General features: G+C 55.6%; 1 protein-coding gene across 1 annotated transcript; it reads right to left on the bottom strand.

Moving 5' to 3' along the window:
- Positions 1-597: 597 nt before the first annotated feature.
- On the bottom strand, positions 598-6,948 carry LOC114828458 (probable serine/threonine-protein kinase yakA). The gene is made up of 6 exons (XM_029112699.1): positions 5,922-6,948; positions 4,598-4,988; positions 3,716-4,076; positions 2,646-3,460; positions 1,762-1,898; positions 598-713 (listed from the first exon to the last, which is right to left on the bottom strand). The coding sequence occupies exons 1-6, from the start codon at positions 6,946-6,948 to the stop codon at positions 598-600; spliced, it is 2,847 nt and encodes a 948-aa protein (XP_028968532.1).
- Between the last annotated feature and the right edge of the window lie 16,076 nt (positions 6,949-23,024).

Raw genomic sequence — 23,024 nt, 5'->3', positions numbered from 1 at the left:
CAGACTCTCGACTCCATTATTTATTCCATGAATTCCGAGAATCGTCTCGGTCCTCTCGAATACGTTTGTCACTGGGGAGTTAGCTGTTGACCGTTTTGGATCCGTTCTGAGTTGCATAAAATCGTCGGTCTTTCTGAGTGCTTCTTCAGGGAGGTTCAGAAAAATAGTTCACGCGAGACCTCTCGATGAATATCTCCACGATACTTTGTCCGCATCGAGCCGTTCTTTCAGTGCCGGCAGTTCTCTTCCGAATCGCGAAGTCGCCGTGCGAGGGAGAATCCGCGAACTACGCTCGTTTCGCTTTCCGCTGATTTGGCCGCTCAGGTAGGATTATAGGTTTCTGTTTGGCACTTGCATCCGTCTTGGTTTCGTATCTGTCGTCTCTGTCGGTCATGAACACAACACTTGAATCGTTTCGCTCAGAACTCGGCAGAGATTGACTCGAGAACCGACTCTCGGCATACGCAGCACGGTTTGCGTCTCCGTGCCATGAGATCGATGCCGAGCCGCCTTTTTCTGGCACTGATTCCAAGCCTGTTTCCTGTACCGAGTCTGGGACTGGGTTCTAGACAATCTAGATTCATGGGTTAAGTAAATCTATTTGAAAGCGGTCGACTCCTCTGCATATTTCAACACTCTATCGATGTCCGACATAACCTTCCGACGTTTGCTGGAACAGCCGAGGTTTCGGAGTCTTTGGCACACCATCATGCCTGCAAACAACAAAGACAGGAATGCGTTAATTAATGCGAACTCGAGAGAATCTCACTGCGTGCATGTCGTCGATGGAAGCCGATGCCATTTGTTAATTTCCCAACCCCGGTAATGAATCGTTCGACAATCATTGCGATGGAAGCAATGAAAAGTGATGCCGTATTTCATTTAAGCGATTGGTTCTTGTAGTGTTGGTACATATTGCTAAATCAAGAGACGACGCCGCTATCTGAACACTGTATGCGACGGGTGGCATTGAAATGACGCTATTCCTTCGACTTGGAACTTGGAATTCTGTGGTGACTAAGTGAATACATACACTCAGACGCAAAATACGAGACGTTCTGTGCATCGATCGGCTCGGATCAGAGCGAGCCGTGACCATGACCGAGGAGCATCGGTCCGCTCTCGATGGAAACTCTGGATGAGAGCGACGGGGCTCTTGCGCACAGGTCGCGTTCGGAGGAAAGAAAGATTCGCTGTTCTGCCGATCCCGACCAGTGGAGCTTCTCCATCAAATCGAACGAGTCGCGGTCGGCTCCAGACGCGACTCTGCATTGATTCAATTGCTTTCTGCCTCGCCACCGGTATCCGATGCGAGCGCGCGTACGCCCTGTCGAGGGCAGCGCCCCGCTGAATATCTCTGCGGTGGTTGCTTCTGACGCACGGTCGCCTTTTGTACGTGAACCCGCGAGCTCACCGGTACGCGTTGAACGTCGATATTATTATTAACCTCGGAGAATGCGAATGAGCGGGCGGAATTTCTCGATTTGTGCGCTCGAACCCTCCTCACTCCAAGCAATCAATGCTTTTATTCCGCCGTCGATTCCCTCACGCAAATTCAAAAACGAACCACCATGAACCAATTGAAGCGAGCAGATAAGGCTCCCCTTCGTCCGCCATCCCGATAATTTTGACCCGGAAAAACACTCCGAAGTACTCGGGGAAGGGAGAACTCGTTCTGAAGGCCGTGCCTCGATAGTCCTAATTCTTTGCCCTCATTCAAAAAGCTGATCGCAGCGGGAAGAAAATAAAGGGCGTACTCACCGAAATGATAACCGTCCTCTTGGCAATCGCTGGGGGACGATGTTCTCTGAGGCGGTGACGGGAAGAATCCTGTCGCCGGCGAAGATGAGGAAGCAGCGGCCGCAGCGGAATATCCTCCGCTTGAGACACCGAGGCCACTGAAAGTATGAATGCCGAGTGTGAAACTCAATCGATCGAGCTCGCGGAAGAAAAATCACGGAACAGCCCGAGAAAAACGCGCTCTGTGATGATAGAGGAAAAAACCATCGTTTAGGGCCGCTGCACACAAAAGCAACACTTGATCGACGTCTAGTGAAGCTCTAATACGAAGTGACAGGCGGGGCCCTGTAGACCGAAGCCGCCTTCCGGCCGAAAGAATTAGAGAGCCTTCGTTTTCGATTGTCCAGGAGGAGCTGCCACATAAATACCTACATCCCCCTCTTGTGCTACGTCCCTGGACAGCACTCCTCCTACCCCCTACCCGTAGGAGATGGACTCGGACGGTGCTTCACGGGAATGCCTTTCCAAGAACAGTCGCGGGAAAAGTCGCAGCGGCCAGAAAACAAATTCCTCCTGTCTCGATCCTCGAAACATTCGAGCGCAAGAAAATGCGCGTATCGCAGGATTTCTCGCGGGCCACGTCTTCGACTGTTTCTTTTAGGCTTCGGGTAGTGATTGTTCTGCGGCTGTCGCAGTCGTCGACAAGAGAGCCAATACACATGTGTGTTTGTACAGAGAGATCACCGGGATCGCTTTCGTTTTTTTTTCCCAAGGGAAGGGGGGGGCTCCTTCTAAAAATAACCGCAGAACGCAATGGGGAATACTCCCTGAAGTTCCCGCATGCCGAGAGCCAGTAGATATCTCACCCAGATTCGAAGCGTGAGGAGTCTCACCACGGAACTCACCTCGAATAACTAGCAGTACTCCACGGCTCCTCGTTATGAAGATTACACAGACTTGTGTCGTCTTCGCTCTCGGACGGATTCTCTCGACCGATATTTGGGGAATGTGAGCCAGTCGCGCACGATATCGCCATTGCCAGTTGAGCTGAAGCCGATGAAACGAGATCTTGGCTTTCGGGACTTCTGGCGGTTTCCTTCGCTACCGCGACAGTCGGCGAAGGTAAATCGACCGACATGGAAGTCGACACCGGCACCGACGGCGTTGGGGGAGGAGTGGCGAACGTCGAGGGGTTCGTCGGGGATGTCTGATTCGAAGGCGCCGACGGACAGCAAGACGACGATGATGACGTCGGAGTCGGTGGGGAAACCTGAGAACCGGTCGATGACGGCGGTGTAGGTGGCGTATGAGACGTGAGGAGACAATAGCCCCCTCCTGATGTCGGCATTCCTTTTGCCCCGGATGCCATTCCGGCAGCCGGTGTGGGCACCGAGGCCGCCTGGTAGCCGCCAGCGCCGCCGCCCGCTTGTGCCGCAGGACTTGTTTGAGACAACGAGTGCGGATGATTGGGAGCTGCAGCGCAGGATCCGTGATGAGAATTATTATTATGAGGACCAGATGCGCTGTACGTTGTTGAGGTAGTTGTAGATGCCTGAGAGTAACTTGAAGTGGTTGTTGTCGTCAATGAAGAATCGCCGATGCCCGTGGAGACGGTGGTTTGTAGCGCTGGGTTGAACAACCCGTAGGCCATGTGGCCCGAGTGGCCAATCGCGTTGTTTGCTGGTTTGTGGGGGCTGAGGCCGCCCGAGGTGGAGTGTTGCTGCAGTGGTTGAGGAGAATACTTTGACTGGTAGTGATTTGGAGCGCCAGGCGGAGGGTGGGAGTAACCCCCTCCCGCACAAAGCGGATAGTACGACGGAGTCGCCATCGTTGGGCTCCCGACGGCGGCCGCCGCTGCCGCCGCCGCTGCGGCCGCCGCAGCAGCCGCAGCTGATGACGGGGAGCTGTCCTTTCTGGAGTCTGCTGTTTCACGGGTACAACCAGGGTAACCGTACATAGCGTTCTGCGGACCCACTTGTTGCTGAGCTTGTTGTTGTTGAGCTGTCGGCGGAGGTGGCGGCGGTGGTTGTAGAGGTTGTAATGTCTGTGGCTTTTGGCCATGGTACTGCATAGGATAATGAGCATAGCCGTAGTGCATGTTTTTGTGGCCTGCGCCGGAATAGCCCCGGAACGCGGTCGCGCCCCGCATCGACGGATGACTGGCGGGATACTGACTGGAGCACGCTTGAACGCGAGCGTCGGGATAGCCTTGTAGATTCCGAGCAGGAGCGGCGACAGAGCCCGACGCCATGCCGCGTGAGCCGTAGTAACCTTGGGAATAGCCATCGTGCTGGCCGTAGTAGGGTTCATTGATGTGCCTCGAGCTTGGAGTCATACTGGAAGCGAGAAAGAATTTCTACTTATTTTCATCCGGGAAGCCTGAGCTAAAATTGAATGTTTTTCGTCTGAGGACCAAAACAGTGACCTTTGCTCGATCTAACTCTATTTGTCCTTCAACATTCCTTCGAGTCTTCGCAGGATTCTCGACAGGAAGAATGTGAGCAGGGCAAGGCAGAAATTCTGAGCGATGGGAGAATTTATTTTCGAGCCAGTAAGCCTTCATTTTTTCTCGATTTGATATCTTGCCTTGTTCCAGACCCTCGCGGGAAATATCGGAAATAATGTAGAGGAGCACAAACGGCAGCGAGGAGAACTCGGTGTCACACCGATGGAGGATGGGTGGCCGTGATTGCTCGCGGAAAGATTGCTTTCGGCTTACTGGGACCTAACCGAGATACAACACAAAAATCGCGCCGTGCCACGACATGTTCCCATCGTCGGCCTGACCGAGATCATGAGTTTGAGCGCTCGCTTGGCATGGCCAAAGTGGTCGTGTGATAATGTTCGGTATACTCACTCGTCATTCCTTTCCGTTTTCACCGCTTCGGGGTTGAAAGATTTTTCGTGCTGTTGCTGCTGCTGTTGCTGTTGATGCTGTTGTTGCTGCTGCTGTTGTTGTTGCTGCTGTTGTTGTTGCTGCTGTTGTTGTTGCTGTTGTTGTTGTTGCTGCTGCTGTTGTCTCTCTTGGAATTCCTGGTAGGCGATATCGGGCTTGGGAGCGATAGGAATGGGTTTCGCGCTCTTGTTGGAGCCGGGCGTGTCCTCAAACTTGAAAAAGTCTTCCATCTGTTCGTATAGATTCCAAACCACTTTATAGTCTTGTCCCGACTGAGTGGCATTGGTTTTTCTCTTGTATAGATGCCTGTATTTGTCCCGCAGATTTCGCCACTTCGAAGCGGCCTCTTGCCCTGTAATCAAGGGTCTCGTCACAAATCCTCCTTGGAGCAGGAAATCTACCTACATATATGTCTGTCTACGACAGGAATAACTATGTCTGGTGATTTCCGTGACGCCACATCCTATTCACAGATGCCGGATGCAAGGAGAATCTCGAGGACAGAACAAAGTACCCGGAGTGTTTACTATCAACAAGAAGAGAAAGTTTGTTTTGTTAAGATTGGATGTTTGTCCTCGGTATGTCCCGCTGGTCCCTTTATCGCTATCGCGCTTCTTCCCTCGATCGGTGCATCGGCACGGTAAGAAAAGGTGCAACAACAAAGCGGAGAAACTCTATCGGCAACTCGTTCGGAAGTTCGCTCTTCCCCGGACCCCACCGATGGTCGATCATGCTCGAGATCCATCCCTCCAGGTTTCATGAAGCTGAGCCGAGTCGCGCGGAGAACGCCGTTCTCTTGAGACCGGGAACCGGTCGAGGTAGTCGAAGCTGATTCAGACTTGCTCGAGGAACAGTCTCGAAACTGAGACGCTTCGCGAGGCAAAGCCTTCGTAGTTAATCGCCGATAGTTCAGTTCCGCCGAAAGCTCGTTTCGGAGATCCAGGGCATTAAAACTCCGGACGCGTCGCAGAGCAGACGGTGCCTCTCAGATTGCGCACCAGCTAATCATAGCGACCGGGACCGCGTTAAATGAATATCCGGCGACAGCGAGTTCGGGAGTGGAGATACGTCCCAGTAGAACTATGTGCAATAAGCTCCGCGGATGGTGGCGGACGGAATCTCCACGGGAACGTGCCGTGTGCCCGCGTCACCGCCGGCTCCGACCGTCTCGTCTCTTGGGCAGCAGCCCCCGTCGCGACGCCATTCGGGTCGAGCACATCTCCGTCTTGAGCCGCTCGTCACGGAAATTTATTTTGTGTTTCGTATCTAATGACTAATGACCCACCTGTGAGGCCGTATTTGATGCCGATGACCTGCCACTGATTGTTTTTGACAGCTATGTTCTTGAAGTTGGGGTCGTTTCGATCGTAGAGGAAACGGCACTTTTGAATGTCGGAAACGAAGTCCGTGGCAGGGAAGGAACTGTTGTTTACGCTTGTGCTGGTACCGTTGTTGCTGCTGCCGTTGGAGTTACCACTACAAGAAGAAGTGGTCGTCGTCGTAGTCGCAGATGCTGTAGCTGTCGTTGTCGTTGTAGCAACAACCGCCGTAGTTGTTGCCGCCGCGGTAGACGTCGCCGTCGTGGGAACAGAATTCGCACATGAGCTGTTGGCGTTATTCCCCGCCGCGGCTGTGCAGGCGGTATTGTTTGAGCTGTTGGCGCTGGTGGTGCCGGTAGTGCTGTTGCTGCTCAGAGAGGAATCGCTTTCGGCGTTGACAACATTCGCATTGTTGTTTGCAGGACAGTTTGAAGGGTTGTTACTGCTGTTCGCGTTATTGTTCGGGACGTTGATGCCCGAGGGCGGCATACCACTGCTCAAGGTCTGGCAGTTTCCGGGCGCTGGAGGTGGCGGCATCAAGGTGGTCGCCGGTGATTTGAGATAGTTGTTGTTGTTCGCAATAATGTTATTATTGCTGTAACTGGTGTTGTTGTTGATGACAGGTTGTAGATGGTGGTGATGGTGATGGCATGCCGCCGATTGGAGCTGGTGATGGTGGAGAGGAACGTGGTGAGGATGATGCGTATGATGCGGATGGTGGGGATGTTGTAGGGGGTGCAGCTGGTGGAGCTGCTGTCCTTCACTCGCTTGCGGAGACGGCGGCTGTTGCTGCTGCTGCTGTTGATGATGCTGAAGCTGGAGTTGAAGTTGCTGGTGCTGGAGCTGCTGCTGATGCGGATGTTGTTGATGCAGTTGTGGACTCCCACCTGCACCTACAGCCCCGCCGCCGCCTCCTCCTCCCCCTCCTCCTCCGGAAAGCAACTGGCAATGGAAGTCACTGGCGATCGCTTGGAAGTCTTCCGACAAGTTCATGACGTGGCTGAATCCGTATAGCAGAGTTTTGTCTCGTACTCTACTCTCGGTGTATTGTGGCGGATGCGGAAGATTATTTGCTATTGCATCGAGAGCCGACCCGTGAGAGCTTCCGAATCTATTCTCTCCCTAGAATATTGCATCCCGGTAATCAATGAGCGTGACATCGAAGTAATGTGGGACCTCCCGCTTCTTCCTCCGCCTTCTTCTGGCTCGGATCCACGACTCGGTCTTGTTCTTCTTTCTCCTCGGAAACTTGTCGTCTGTGTTGAGCGGGTAAGTAGAAAGATGCTGTGGCGCCGGCAAGTTTCCCGTCTGCGTTCGCTGTGGCGCCCCTCGAAGAGTGATGTGGAATAGAGTGCGGTGACTTAATCTGCAATCAGGCTACTTTAGTCCAGGTCCCTTGCAATCAGGTAACGAACTCGCTAAAAATTGAGCGAGCGCCGAGCTAAGCTATTTACGCGCAGGCTCCCGTCTACTTCATGGACCCGTGGGCTTTCGTGTTCGACTGGGCTCTCTAGGATGGAAACAATCCGTTCTGGAATCTCTCATAACTTTATCCTCCTCTCCTCCCGAATTGAAAGAAGACAAGAAGAAGAAGCAGCAGCAGCACGCAATCGATCGACGTCAGTCAAACATTGAGTACGTTCAGCTGGAGGTCCAGAAGATCATACTCTATTCTAATTTGATCTCAACAAGATTATGTATTAAAGGTCGTTGTCGCATCGCGAAGAGCGAGCAGCCCCTCCGGTGTCTCGAATTCGATCGGAGCTCGCTCGGCGACGAATTTACACGGTGGCGCGTATCGAGAAGCGCGCCGATCCACCGGCCGCCGCTCGACAGACAAATGGACTGGCGAGCCGGGGAGCGGATAAAGGGTCCCCCGGATAGAACGTAAGGTTGCGCACGATGTCGCGCTCCGCGGAAAAGAGAGGGAGAAAGAAACACCGAGGGGAAGGCCGCCAGCCGTTCCCATCGCTTCCGAGGCCGTTCTCCCTCGAAGTTCTTCATCTTGCGCCGACAGCAACAAAAACGAATCAAACCCTCTCGCAATGAACCTCTGCCGACTTCTCTCTTCCCGAGAGTAGAGAGAGCGGAGAAGAGGCGGAACGGGGCCCCGCTGCAGCGGCGGCGCCGCCGACGACGGCTGAGTCCGTGATCAACCATTGAGTCATCGATTGATCCAAATCATCGATACCTCACCGACACCTCATCGAAATCAGTCTCTGCGTAGCAGTCCGCTCGCCGACGACGGGTCGCAGGAGAGGCATGAATACAATCAATGTCGTCAGATACGATGAAACTCATCCGAGAACCTCCCGAGCGCCGGTTTGGGATGTATGATGAATCTGAGGGAGAGTATGAATGCGTGCATGCATGAGTGGACGGACGGACGGACGGACGGACGGGCGGATGGATAGAAGGACGGATGAGTTATCCGGCTGCGCACTCGCCTGCCAACCGCGCCCCGCCGCCGAGGAGCTCCGACGCAGCGGGACGGGCGGGGAAAAGATCAGGGGAGGGAGGGGGGGGCGCTCCGGCCGTCCTCTCTTGCGCTTCCTCTTCTCCCACTTTCCCTCTTCGTGTTCTGCGACGGAAGGAAGGAAGGAAAACACTGCTGCAATGCGCCAATCGATCCGCTGGCCCGGATCGCCGCCGCCGCCGCTGCCGCCATTGCGCGGAGACGTCTCGCGTTTCGTGAGCGCTGCTCTCACGGCGAGAGCGTCGACGCCGATCCATGCGCGAGCGATCGCGGCTCAAGTCGACCAGGGGCAGACTGACGGTGATGATGATTGGGCAGCGGGGTAGATGGGGGGACGTTCGACGAGCACTCCCAAGTCAACAATCACGATCCGCGCACTCAGACTGGATTAATGATGCCGTCTTCCGCAGCGTGACCTGTTGCACCGAGGAGAGGCTTCAGTCGAATTGCTCGTTGCGGGCGTCTAAGACGCTCTCTCCTTCTTCCCCTTCCGTGAGCCCGTCCGTTCGTCCGCCATTCAGTCAAACAGTCTTCTACCGGGTGTTTAGTTCTCAAGGATAGACGGTCGGTCCGTCCGTCCATCCATCCGCCTGTCTGGCCGTCTTTCAGGCAGTCAGTTGGATGGACCGACCGACGGACGGGAATAGTAGAGCGAACGGCAGCTAGCTGCAGGGGCAGGGAGACCGGCGGGGCCCAGGACAAGGGGCTTTCCGCCACCAGCACCACGACTACCACCAACAGTGCAGCCGCCGTTGCTGCTGCTGCTGCAGCAGCCGTCGTCGTTGTCGCCGCCACCACCGTCGTTGCCACCGCCTCCTTCGAAGATGTTCTCGCCGAGTGGCTTACTCAAGCTCCCACCCCTTCCCCCCTTTGAGCAGCACCGCGGCCGGCTGCAACCGTCGCCGTCATTGCTACAACGTCGACGTCGCCGAGGACGACCACGGTTACCACCGCTTGTCCCCGGCAGTCGGGCGAGCGGACAGGCAGGCGAACGGGCGGCCGGCCGGCCGGCCGGCAATCTCACCCCTTCGACCCCAATCCATCGCGCTGCTTTTGCGGCCGGCGTCGCGCGCGACGGCGGCCCTTCTGCCAGACTCGGGGGCAAACACAGACCGGTTAGTTGGCCGACCGGTCTGGCTCGTCGTTGTCTGACTGGCGGCTCGGCCTGCTGTCTGCGGGCTGGATGCCTGGCTGGTTTTCGCAAAACACGATGTGTAGCTCGCCGAGAAGGGGGGCCAACGACCTAGGGGGCGAACGGATCGTTTTTCTGGCCACCGCGACGACGACGGCAGTACAGACAAACAAACCGCCGTCCGTCCGTCCGAGGGCCGGGCCCCCTTCCCGCCGCCGGAGAGCGGGCAATAAGCCCGAGCCTCAGCTCTCGAGCGACGCTCTTACGTGTAAACACAACAAATAGCAAGATTTGCAATCTCTCTCTACCATCGAAATCGGTGAAGATCAGCCGGACCACCGGTCGAGACCCGCGACCTGTTGTCGGTGGAAAAACTCCAAAGTGGAACTCGGGTCAGCCCCCGTGTTCGCTAGGAATCGATCCGATCGAGTTGACGAAACTGTAACCACAGAGTATTTCGTTCCGAGGACTCTTCAGCCGGAGTACCGGGGTCTCGAGAGTCCACGAGGAGCCACGAAGAGGATCGGAGTCGGAGACCTTGGTATGGAGACCGTAACGACCCGTGGACTGCGGTATCTGTCGTTGTGCAGGCGGTAAGTGTTGTACAGCTGTTGAGTAGCTACCGCCGCCGCCGCCAGCTGCTGGTGTTGTCGAGACCGTTCACCACCTCCGAAGCCTGTTCGGCACGGGGGACGAAGTGGGGGATGCTTTGCGGCGGGCAAGCGCGGTGCTCCGAGGCCCGCTGAGCTGCTTTCCTGCTGCCTGTCTGCTCGCGCGGCCGCCCGCCTGCCTGCCCGGCCGTCTGGATGGCTGGCTGGCTGACTGACTGCGGCGGCGGCGGCGGCGGCGGTGGTGGTAGCGGCAATACGACCCACCCGAACAAGCAAGAGGCCAGCAAGGAAGCATCCCTTGTCCCCCTTCCATTCCGCAGCCGCCGCCACCACAACCGTCGTCGTCTATCCTGAGGGGGTTGACCGACACTAGTGCAAGTCTTCCCCGACCCGTCGTACGCCGGGGCCCGCCCGACCGAGCGCCTGTCTGCCTGCCCGTTTGCCACTCGGCCTTTTAGCCGCAACTTGCCCCTTTTTGGCCCCACGGCCATCAAGGATAACACGTGCAAGAGACCACGCCGGTGCCGGCGTCGTCGCCGGCCGCACAAGGGGCCACCTGCTGAGCGAGTGAATTGCTGTTAAATGGAAAGGGGGAAAACGGCCGACTCGGGAAAAGAAAACAACGACAAGAAGGATGACGGGGCAACAGTAGACGATGACGTGAGCACCGGTCGAGGCGTCTCCCCCGCAAAGCTCGGGGAAGACGTCGGTCGGTCGGCCGCAGCGGCGGCGGCGGCAGCCGTCGTCTCGGTACAACAACAACGACAGCGTCTGTGACGAGGACGGCGGCGGCGGCGGCGGCGGCGACGACGACGAGTACGTCCACATCAACAAGGACGACGACGACAACGACAACAACAACGACGACGATAAGACGACGTTCCACGACGACAGACAGCCGTTTAGCCAGCCTTCGTGCCACGCTGCCGCAAACCACGTGCGACCACTCAAACGGCTACTGTTCGTAAACATTGCACAACGCGGCTCACAGACGCCGCCCCGCCGCTTCAGGACAGGAGCAGCATTCAATGCGGCACTCCATACAGAGAGCTGAGATTTGCGAGCGCAATCGATATGTCGCCGGAGCGCCGATCGGAACTCCGTACGGAATTTATATCGGATATATACGGTTCCTTCGTATCACATAGCGTTGTGATGGCGAACGGGATAATTCCTACCTACCCACCGTTTGTTCGAGCAAGCTAGCTACCTACGCTAGCTGAGCATGGGATTAAGCACGGGTCGGGTGTGTGAGGACTCCTACGTACAGGGAGCTATCGATGAACGCGGAGGCAGCTCACACGACCGAGACAACACACACTGGAGTTGATATCGGACGTCAGATTGTCCAGCAAGCTGACGGACGGCAAGCAAGCATCGTCATGATCATCGCAAGCACTCGCACACAAGCACGCGCACAAACACTCACTTACCCACCCGCTCGCTCGCTCACTTGCTCACCCGCTGACACCGCCAGGCAGGCAAGCTACGAAAGAAAATTTTAGAGCGAGAGGTCCTCTCCAAAGGCTCTGAGTTCGTTCGTTCGGTCGGTCGGTATGTCCGACCGTCGGTCGGTCGCTCCGACGCTCGTTCATCCGCTCGCTCACTCAGCCCCTATTTCATACACTATATCACTCACTCACTCGCTCGCTCGCTCGATCATTGGCCCGCTTCCTAGGATAGGGGATACTCCCTCACCAAATCTTGTGCGCTCCCCCCCTGGCGTTCGTTTGCGCGCTCCCTCTGTAGCTTCGTCAGGAGCGAGCAGACTCACGAAACTATCGCTCTCAAGCAACGAAATCGCCGATAGCGCCGACGACGAGTGCGCGAGCCATTATCGTCAACGTCCGAGCTTGCGAACGTCGGCGGCTCACGGAACGACTCCCGTCGGCCGGAGCCAGAGTCTGAGTTGTGAGGGAACGAACAAACGAACGAATTGGCACAACAAACGCTCACGCACGCACGCACGCATTCACGCTCGCTCGCACGTACTCCCACCCTCACCGGAACACGCGAGCACGCGTCCCGCACGCACGCCTACTCAAGCACGCACTGATTCGCCTGATCACTTCTGTAAGTTGTCAGATTCGAAGCCGCACACTCACTTGCAGGATCCGTTCGATGTGTGTTATGACGTGAGTCAAGTCGTCAATCAGTGGGGTCGTCGAGTGGACGCCGCCGACGTGTGGATAGTCCGTCCCTCCGTCAGACGGTGGGTCCGTGGGCTGGTCGGTCGGTCAGTCCGTCCATCGCTCGGTCGGCCGGTCGGTCGGTCAGTCAGACAGTCGTTCGGTGGCTTTCTCCGTCCGTCCGTTCGTCGGTCATGGTGGTACAGCGTGGAACGTCATGGAACAGCAGCAACCCGTCAGCCAACCAACCAAACAACCCGACAGGCAGCCAGGCAAGCAGACAGGCGAACGGACGAGCGGGCTGACGGCGGCGGCGGCAGCGGCGGGCGGACGAGCGGGCGGGCGGGCGGACGGGCGGCCAGGCAAGCAGGATGGCTGGCTGGGTGGCTAGCGAGCGGGCTGGCTGGCTGGCTGGCAAGCTCGCTTGTAAAACGAAAGCTCTCCGGGAGGGCGAGAAGAGAGAGAGCGAGAGAGCAAGCGGGGAAGCGGGAGAGAGCGGGAAGGAGGGAGCGAGTCGGGATGAGAGAGCGAGCGAAAGGTAGAGAGAGAGGGAAGGGAGGCACTAAGGAGCAGAAGCAATAATTCAGAGGCTCGGTTGCAATTGGTTGCGCAGTGAGTGTGTGTGTGCGCTCTGCTGTATGTGTGCCTGCGAGTGTGCGACTGAGTGTGCGCGCCCGCCCGCCAGCTCGTCCGCTCGCCCGCTCGTCCGTTCGTCTGTCCGTCCGTACGTCCGTCCGTCTGTCGGTCCGTCCGTCCGGCCATCGGTCTGTACATCTGGCCCCGCTGCGAGCCCGCCGGAGGCGAGAGGGACGACGAACCGCCGAAACGACTTCTACTACACAAGAACAACGCCGTCCACCAGTCGGCCCGCTGCGCGCTCGCCGCCGCCGCCGCCGCACTTGATACCCCGACTCCCCTAACCTTCTAAACCGCGTCGCCTCGCGGAGGTCGGTACTTTGTTTTGAACGTTTGGAAAAAATAACTATCGAATCATTACCGGGCGAGAGGGGAGAACGCGGGAGAAGGAAAGGCGACACGGTGTGAGCGTCGCGGGCCGCCCCGGTCGGCCGGCACAACTCGACTCGTCGTCGCTGCGACTCGCGCCGCAACGTCTAAGCTCCGGTGCGCTGCCGAGGCAAGACGCAGGATTAGGTGCGTTACACGGGACTTGTCCTACGGAACGGCGAGACGGGTGCGGCGGGGGGGCGGGGTAGAAGAAGATGTCACCAGTGGTGTTACATCGACGACAGCAGGCGAGCCAATGAAGGGACAAGGGGAAAAAGCAACAAAGAACGAAAAGGCGGCCGACCCTGCGGCGAGTCGACGATGAGGACCCGATGATGACAGTGGCTCTTTTTTCTCTGCTGATCCCCCGAGCGTCCTTCTTGTCGTCCGTCCGTCCGTCCATCCGCCAGTCAGTCCATCCGTTTGTCCGTTCGCGCTTAACCGGTTCGCTTGCTTCTCTCGCCTGTCATTCCCGACTTGCCCCCTGCCGCCCCTGGAGTCTAGCGTCGCCCAAACCACCACCGGCACCGTCGCCGCACCCCTGCCCTCTCAGTGACGGTCGGTCGCAGACTTCACCCCCACCTGCAGGGGGGAGCGTTTGTCTGGTGTGGAAAAAAACGGGACGGCGGCCGAGGGAGCGGTCGACGACGGCCAAGAGGAAGAAACACAGGACAGCATGATTCGCTCCAGCTTGACTGCCTCTTGATGAGGATGAGAGGTGTTACGAAATCCTGATCCGCGTCCGTCTCGCCCACTTGCTGGCATGGCCGCACGCCTGGTCGCCCCCGCAGCCACAGACACGGGGAGCGTCGGACACTCAACCCCGACCGCCTTAGCCGACCTCACCCAAGGTCGACTCCTGCCGCCGTCGACCGTCGCAGACACCAAGGGGCATCACTGCCGTCCCCATCACCACCGCCGCCGCCCGCCTCGACGTGGGTGGCTCGCGGACGGTCCCCACCCCTCGAAACACGCGGTCGCACTTGCTTCCGCAAACGCTACCGCAAACGCTGCCGCAAACGCTACCACGAACGCTGCCGCAAACGCTACCGAAAACGCCGCCGCAAACGCTACCGCAAACGGTGCCGCCGCAAAAGCCACCGCAATCGCTGTCACAAAGGCTTCCGCAAATACTGGGTTGTTGCAGTAGGGCACTTCGGTCGCTCGTTGTTCCACGCAACGCCCCACTTAAAGCCGAGACTGCAGACTGCCAAACATTTAGTCTCTCACTTTCCCTCTTATCCAGTCAGACAGACAGCGAACCGAACGAGCTCCGCTGCAGGAGAGAAAGCGACGGGCGGACGAAAACGGAGGAGGAAACGGCGGGCGCACGAACGAAATCCAGGAAGGGCAGTTGATGGGCGTGGAGGACCAACATGCGACACAGGCCACTTGTTGATCCGATGCGTCACGGGAGACTCTCGGGAGCTCCGACTGACTGGACCTGGCTCCGGTGACAAGAAGCTCCCTTGAGATCATCTCCGACAAAGATCGGAATAGATGTTGTTCGAGTCAGCTGCTGCTCGAACGAAAATGTCAGACTGCAAGCATCACAGTTCCCGTTCCCTCCGCCCGCCCCGCCCCGGGTTCATGCCGTTGAAGTTCAGCCTTTGTCCTGAACATCGGAAGAGGTCAGGTGGGGGGCTCCTTCGGCTCGAATCGTTTGCTCCACAGGTCATGTCGGAAGTGCAAGCCCACAACGGAGGTCGGCGCCAGAGATAAGCTCGAGCCGGCTCGGGGTTCCTGCTCCTGGGGCAATTCTACAAGTTTCGGCTTTGACAGAGTTCTCGCCCCTTTCCGCCCCGCTGAGGATTTCCAGTGAGCCTGACACGGTAGTTCATCGCAAGAAGTCACCTGCAGTACGAGACCATCCTCGGCCGTGATACAGTCGTGACGGGAAAATCGTTTCCGCGGTCGCGTGACAGCAACACTCCCGAGGCCATTCCAGCCGATCGCACGGGACGGACAGAAAACTCGAGACGCCACGCCGCACGGAGACTCCCGGAAAATTCCGGAGGTAGCGTCATCGAGTCTCCGGAAGGGAGGAATTTCAGTGATCCAATGACAATCGATACCGCCTCTATTGAGTCAAGGAAGATCAACAGATATCATCGAAAGGGTCAAACTGAGTCGCATCCTTGCCGCCGAAGGCAGACATCCCGGGATACACCAGTATACCCGATATATTGTTTCCATCGAAGTAGGTATCATACGATAATTTCTCCGGCTTTCTGCAGGACTGGAGTCCGTCCGACCCCAGATTGAGATGCGAAACCGACAGTTTTTCAGTGATTGAAATTCCGATTGGTACCGCGGAAGAAAGCATTCCATGCAACAGGAGTCTCACCGAGTACGGAGACGCACGAGATCCTGCCGTGGGCAATGCTCAATCGCGTCGAGAACTCTCGAAGAATTTGATTTTGAAAAGCGTCATCGTACTGCATATTAATCAAAGGTAATTGAATCAAACGCAGGACTCCATCAACGGATCTGAGGGAATGGCAGACGTCTGTGCGGCGCAGAGAAAGTAGGCAGACGCTTCGGTAGGTTTCTATCGAGTAGAAGACCCGAGGCGAGAAACTGCGAGCCAAGCGACCGTTGCGCTCTCTAGGTGGTGCGGAGCGAATCATTCTTCGGGAATTTTTTCCCTTGGACTCTGCAGCCGCGACCGAACTCTTTGGCGGCAGTGACGAGTTATCATTGTGAGCTGAGAACACTTGCCCTGGCATTGCTTCAGAGGTTCCCTATTGCGTAGCTCGTGGAATCAACATTGGAACTCGCCAAGATTAGGATCACGGCCGTGATTAGGACGGTACATTCCATCGCGCGCGCGACAGGATCCTCGAGGTTCCGCGGTCCCACAGAGAGTCCATGCGGGCTGGAAAATTTCGTGATGAATGCCCAGTCTCGGTCGACATAGTTCAGGCCATACAAAATATCTCTCTGACTGCGTTACCCATCGAATGTCACCACAAGGTCTAGATGTATCTCGTCTTGATAGGAATTCATTCAGTTCATGAGCGCCGTCGGAGACTAAGCAACCACTCTGTATGGCACAGCACCCAACGAGATCTGTGGATACATCTCTGGGAGCAGAGCGGCGATCGAAAGGAAAACCGGATCAGCGGTGACAAAGCTAAATGTATGAACACCAGTACTTCCCTACGTTCATGTCTCTCACAGGAGGAATCGGAAACTTCAACGAGCATTCTTCAATCCTCGTGCCATCGCATAAGTTGTTCAACCTACGAATTGATGCCACAACGCCTTCAACTACGTATTGGATTGGATCGGCATCGTAAAAAATAAACAAAGATGAATATCATCCTATGAATACCATTTCGTGTTTCGTTCCGGAGCTGGACGAGAAAATTTCGTGAAAAGCGGTACGGCAGATCACGGAGCCATACAGAAGAGATCAGCGAAGCCTATACGAATCGTGATTCGCGCGACCGATGAAGAGCTGACCCGAGCAGCCGCGATTAATTATTTCCATCGCAATCACCGTAGAGTTCAAGCGGATTCGAGAGTCAGCATCCTGAGGTAAAACTTTCTGCTCGCCCTTCGGAGCATCGATGATACCCGTTCGCAGCGAAGGATGATCTCGTTACGAGACTCCTTTTGAGACATCGTGTGCCTCCTCCGCAGATGGGAACGTGAAGGGCTCCGATGACTTTTGCGATTTGCGAGCAAGGAGGCTTAGTCGGAGTCAGAAGCAAGGCACATAAATAAGGGTCCACGCGAAGAGCAGACCATCACACGGGGGTAGAATCGAGGTGTACGCGCGTTCGAGTCGGATCTGTACTTGAAAGCTGCGGCTCGTCAACTGAATGTTGCCCAGCTCTAATTGGCTAACTAGCTTTAGCAGAGTAAGTTATATCCACTTAGCGGAAGCCGCAAGATGGCGTCTCTGAGCTCCCTCTTTTCCCCTCTAACAAACGCTCGAACATCGTCGAACTTCTTAATGTCGTTAGGGGACTCAATCATTGAGTGTTTTCGAACAGAGCTCCGGCCGAGCAAGTTCCCCTCTCTAACGCGCACCTCGAGCGCAGTCCGGAGTGGCGTTGTAAGCTCGCGACAAGTGGGCGCAACATTGGGCGGCAGCGCCGATCTCCCAAGGGTAATTCTTACAATATGGGTACTTAGTGAGATTTTTGCGCGACATCATCTACTCGCGCAGGAAGCGAGAAGCCCGAGCTATGCCCGAGCTGCAACATAAAGTTCCGCAGGAGATAGAACAAGAGGCTCTTACCGAGCAAAAAGTTCCTTCATTAACCCGGCGGCAGCCGGCAGCGGGGAAACCCATGAGCAGTAAGACGCGCGCCGTCAGGGAGATGCAAATAATTTCCTCCTTATCGCCATGACAAAGAATGTCCTCCTCCCAACTTCTCAGCCAGACTTTCGGTGTCGAGGTTCGCTGAGCGATAATACGCGCGAAGCCGCAACCGATCGGAGTAGCTACTATTTGACTTTCAAATTCGGGATGGAGGTGCCTAATCGTGGTCCGTCGATGCGCTCGGTAATGTGAGATATACATAATTCCTGCTCTGCGGATCGGTCGGCGGAATCCGGAAAAGTTTTCGCTCCACGGGAGACAAGCTAACTCAGGTTTCCAGCACTCGCAGCTTGCTTGCATGGCTCGCTCGCTCGCTCGCTGAACTAGAAAAATCGATCGATCGGCAAGGCTCTCCTAGCCCTCGACTATGTAGCTCGAAGAAAAGTTCTCCTCGTTCAGAGGATACCTCCGATCTGAAGCAATTACGCCTTCTGGTTCATGACGTATGTATCTTCTGACCGTGTGGCCACATGATCTACCGCCGTACCCTGGCCGGGCCGCTGAGGCTACGTCGACCTCAACGAGCCGTATGTTACTGTTCCCGCTTGAAGGATGGTTGACGATGATTTCTCCAGGGGATCCCGTCGCTCTTCGAAGAACGTCGAGCATCGGCGAGACCACTCGTTCACTCATCGGGATGGATGTCGGGCTAAATAGCAACTGATGGTCATATTGCCGTATCTTCTTACGATTACTATCTTGGGCTCGTCAAAATGACAGCCGCTGACTGAGAACCTCAGCGTGTATTTCTTCAGACGGATGCGATACGGGCACGATGGCAGAGATTCCTTATATTACGTGCCCTGGATGAACGAGACGCAATCAATCCCCTGAGCACACATGAACGAAGACAAAATGCACCGCTGCCTCGCCATTGACAATAAAAAATGAGATTGTCGTGGCGCTGCGGCATCGACATTGAGAATGGGCGATAATTTCCGGGAGAGATAATCGCCATGGACTAGAATGAGAAAAACGATTGGACGGCCTACGCCAGAAATGCGCGTCTGAGTTTTTATGCGGAAAAGGATTTTGTCATGCAGTCACATAAGAAACCTCTTCCCCGGTAGGTCCACGATGGTAGGATCTGGTAGTTCGTCCTTTTCTAGATCAGAGAACTTCATCAATCCAGGGATTAGGAGAACTTGAGAATGGAAAGCCTGGCTGCTCTTCTTATCGCGCCGTCATTAATCCCGGCATCGTGGAGATATACTGCTACCGATTGGAGACTGCTACATTTCGTGGCTCAATCGGCGAGCACTCTGATTCGCTTACTCTTGCGCTGAGCACGGAGCTTCGTCGTGTCTATGCAACTAACACGTTCGTTGCGATCTCGTTGAAGGCTATTCCCCGGAGTATCGCTATAACCTCGAACTTATTACTCGAAAATGATAATGCCGACGTGTATGAGCTCCGTCGTCATGCAGGTGGGTTGTTTCGTTTCGGCTTTAGAGGTCCACTCGGGCTCGAGAATTGAGCCAACGAACACTCGGGCCGGGAAACTTCCGAGCTCACCGCTAGCGACAACGGGGCCGGAAGAACGCCGACACTTCATCGATAGATCGTGATCGTTGGCGACGTCTAGTATCATAAGTACATTCGTGTATTGTACAAGGGAAGTCATCGATAACAGAGTCGCATTAGGTGGGGAGCACCAGTCGGAGGGAATAAGCCTCTCCCCCTCTACCGCAGGGCTCCAAGTCAGCCGGTAGCATATTTTCATTCAGAGCCGCCAGCGTGGACGCTCCGCGCTCAAACGTTAGTTGAATGTGGTCAGGGTGCGTACTATTGTGTTCCAGGGTCTCAAAGTGGCTAATTCGATTGTCAAGTGCGGGCAAAGAGTTGTAGCTTTATAACTGGCCGGCGTGTGGCTTCCGTCACACCTGTTGCTTGCGGAAATCGTGATGGAAACTGGAAGCCCTCCCGTCGCGGGCTGACAGCTACCACGACGAGTGAGCCACCATAGAACGGTCGTTTCTGTCATGGCGATCGCGGAACAAGCCGCTCGCAATCTGCCTCCGTTTATTCCTTTAGACGAGTACTCGAGAGAATCTCTCTTCTGTTGTTTCGCGCGTTGATGCGGCGCTTGATCATTTCGCTTGTTCGTTAGTATTCTTCAGCTCGAAGCTTGGATGGGTGTTGTTCCGAGCGCTATTCTCATTCCTTTAATGACAGCAACAACAACGACTAACTCGTCGACGACGACGACGAACACCATGGAGGATAGGGGCCGGATACGAGGAGCAGCCAACCAACGGGGGCTCCATTCCCCACCCGCTGCCGCCGCTATTTTTGCGACCACGCTTCTGCTAACGGCTCCCTGGAACATCGTTCGTTCGCTCGCTCGCTTGCTCGTTCTGTCTGAGGGTTCAATATAACCAAAGGGGAGAAGCGATACCCGCGGAAAATATCGCGGATGATTCCGGCCTCCTCAAGTAGAAAAGGGTCATGTGAAGCGCTCGCCGTTCCGTCAAATCCTGCTCGTTCATTGATTTGCTGAGATGCGAGTACATCGTACTTAGATGAGATAGATCAAGGAAACGGCTCGGTCTCTCGCCAATGAAGGATCTTCTTGTTTCGCATGCTCGACTCGCCCCGCTCCTAAAACGCTTCGAATCAACTTTTCGAATTCCAGCCGAGACAAATGTGAGGGCGTTCGTTTGGCGCAACATGAATTTCACGCTCATTCGATGCCCTTAGAAGAATCGCTCAACCGAACGTGGCTATGTTATTCCGGGGAATCGTAGGCAACACATTCATGATTGACGTTTCGGGTCACTCATCGAGAGCGGTATTGCTGATACCTACTACCACTCAGTCCCGGGAGATAGCGATAATTGTAAGGGAACGTTTGTGGATGGCTGACACGTATGTCCACTGGTCGGATATATGACTCTAGTGATACGGATCGGAGTATCTTCTCGGGTCCTTCTCCCATCAGTCGATGTCCGATCATCTCACGATGAACCCTTCACCCCTGACCGATGTATCCGAGGGCTTTCTAGTGTCATGTCCGTCCAAGAGATCTCTGTAGGTCGACGAGTATCAGCTCAGCTTTCAGAGGAAATCAGGTAGGGTCCAGAGGAATGCATGTGCGTTTCAAATCGCGAATACCTGCGTGAGAATCTGCATTGTTCGTTCACTTCCTGTTCTCTCAGTCCGACCAAGGCGAAAGTTCGCTCAGAATAAGTCTCGAACTTTTAGCTGCTCTCGAGAAGCTTTCCAGAAGCTCAAGGAAGTACGGTCCCCCGTAAGAGGGAGCGCCTCCTTCCCGAACGACTTTCGGGGCGCTTCCTGCTGTGGCTACTTCTCATCCGAGGGAGCGGTCGCCTTGGTCCTCTTCCCTCTGCAGGGAGATTTCGCAAGTGCGACCGTTGGCCAGCCCAACGGAGAGATAAATGAGACTGCGTCACGACGGACTGACCCAGGAATCTACCGTCGAGACAGGAAGGTCTAAACGGGAGCTATTCGGAGCTGTTCCTGTCACCGTCGCTGCCTTCGTCGCCGGAACGGTCCCATTCGTATATGCTACTAATCGGTGCGCACGCTATCCGCTCGTTCCGCAGAAAAGTTTATCAAGATCAGCTTGGATCCCCGTAATGCTTTGCTCGGCTTCGGAATTAATGAGATAGTACATCATCGGTCCGCGAACAGTGGAAAGTCGACGAAAATTACAAGTTACGAATAAGGGTTGAAGAAGAGATTCGAGTCTCCCTCTGCCGGGCCAGACGCGAGGAAATCGCTCGCTCGTTGCCTGCGGGCCCCATCGCAGCTCGCGGATAATCTCCTGATTGCGGTACCCTTGCCCGTGCTTCTCAACGCGGCTCGTCGGCAGCCAGCCAGCCGGCCATCGTGATTTTTTGACCGTCGATCGCGGCCGTTCTCGAGTAAAAGGTCGGAGCCGAGGCAGACGCGGCTTCCGATTATTCTCGGTGCGCGTAAGCGGAGATTCGACTCGCCCCAGGGAAGTTCCGCCACGTGAACGAGCTGATATTCGGATTTCCGCTCTAATTGACCACTATTGGCCGATCGGCCGGCCGGCCTGCCTGCCGCGCGGCATAAACGCGAAAATTGATGACAAGCCGGACTGCGTTGGAGCTTGGTCACTTCGGAAACCCTTTATTCGATCCTGTTATAGTTGGATGGCGCTCCGTGGATTTTCGAACGTCGGAATTTTCGGGAGACTTGAGTGCTTCTCCGCTTGGGAGGAGACGCGTCGCTTCTCGGCTAGGTAGTCTAATTTCACGTTTCGCGACTCCTTGATATCGCGATCGAGAGCAAGGACTTCGGCCGAAGACCCGATCCATCGTAACTCCCACCAGCCGTTCAGCGTGTGCAGATCCGGCAGAATTCTAGGAATTTTTGTTCTCTATTCCTCCTCAGGAAGATGGTGATCGGGCCGATTAACTCGAATTCGACCTTCAATCAATGCCTCATGATTGGACATCTTGATGACTTTTACTCGCCGAGGACCTCGGTGTCTGCGGCGTTTTTTCATCATTATCGTGGGACCGGGGAGCGAGCTGGAGCGCAGCGAATCCATTGAGCAATCATGGGTGTCGAGAAGGAGCAAACCCACGAGAAATTAATACGTCTCGATAAGAGCTGCGATTGCCGATGGCCCAACTATTTGCTGAACGACTTCAAGGAACCAAGATATCACCTAGGTGAGCGAAATCGTGCGGGACAGTTGGTCCGGAGGACGAGAGGAGAGAAACGCAGGAAGTCAGGCTCCGAGAATGAATATTTCCCTCGAGCTCCCGAAGGACCCCGAGAAGAACGAAATGGAAGAGTGAAGACCGAGCACTCTTTCGTCTACGGATCTCAATGAAGGTCAAACGAAGCTTTCGAGAAGAGGGAAAAATTCCAGTCCACTGTCCCTCATCGGTCATAAGCTAAAAATATTCTCATCCAATTTGAGTCACTCAGCAGCGAGGTACGTCGGCATCGTTCGCCAGAGCGGTGGAGGGAGCTCAACTCTTCGCTCATCCTCGAGATCATCCCGAGACGGTTGTTTGTCTATTCGGGATCTCGGCATGAAAATAATCATTTAGCTCGATTTCGTCGGATATTCGAGAGCGGAGTCAAGCTCAGAGAATCGCATCGGCTACTTCCCGTGTTGGTTGCTCGGGCATATGATACGGTTCTCTCAGAATCTTCTGGATCGTGCGGAGCTTGGTGTTCCCTCTTGGCCGGCGAGAGCTAGGGCTGACTGCTGAGCGAACACAACATAAAAATGATCAGTCGCGCACGCACAACACGGACCAGCGGCGCCAGAATCAGTCTGACAAACGAGCTCGCGCGCTTCGGGGGATATCTTCTGACGCTAACGTCATCAGCTCAGAATTTGCAGAGGAATAACTCCGTAAGCTTTCTGTCG

The sequence above is a fragment of the Galendromus occidentalis genome, unplaced genomic scaffold (assembly GCF_000255335.2).
Source record: "Galendromus occidentalis unplaced genomic scaffold, Mocc_1.1 scf7180000077524, whole genome shotgun sequence".
In the NCBI taxonomy this organism is placed as follows: domain Eukaryota; kingdom Metazoa; phylum Arthropoda; class Arachnida; order Mesostigmata; family Phytoseiidae; genus Galendromus; species Galendromus occidentalis.
This window is presented reverse-complemented; position numbering and strand designations above follow the sequence as displayed.

Excerpts from the sequence above, each read along its gene's own strand:
- LOC114828458 (XM_029112699.1), bottom strand. The coding sequence starts at position 6,948 with ATGAACTTGTCGGAAGACTTCCAAGCGATCGCCAGTGACTTCCATTGC. Across the intron at positions 1,899-2,645 it reads AGTACTGCTAGTTATTCGAG|TGGCCTCGGTGTCTCAAGCG; the intron begins GTGAGTTCCGTG and ends TCATACTTTCAG. Across the intron at positions 714-1,761 it reads AGAGGACGGTTATCATTTCG|GCATGATGGTGTGCCAAAGA; the intron begins GTGAGTACGCCC and ends TGTTGTTTGCAG.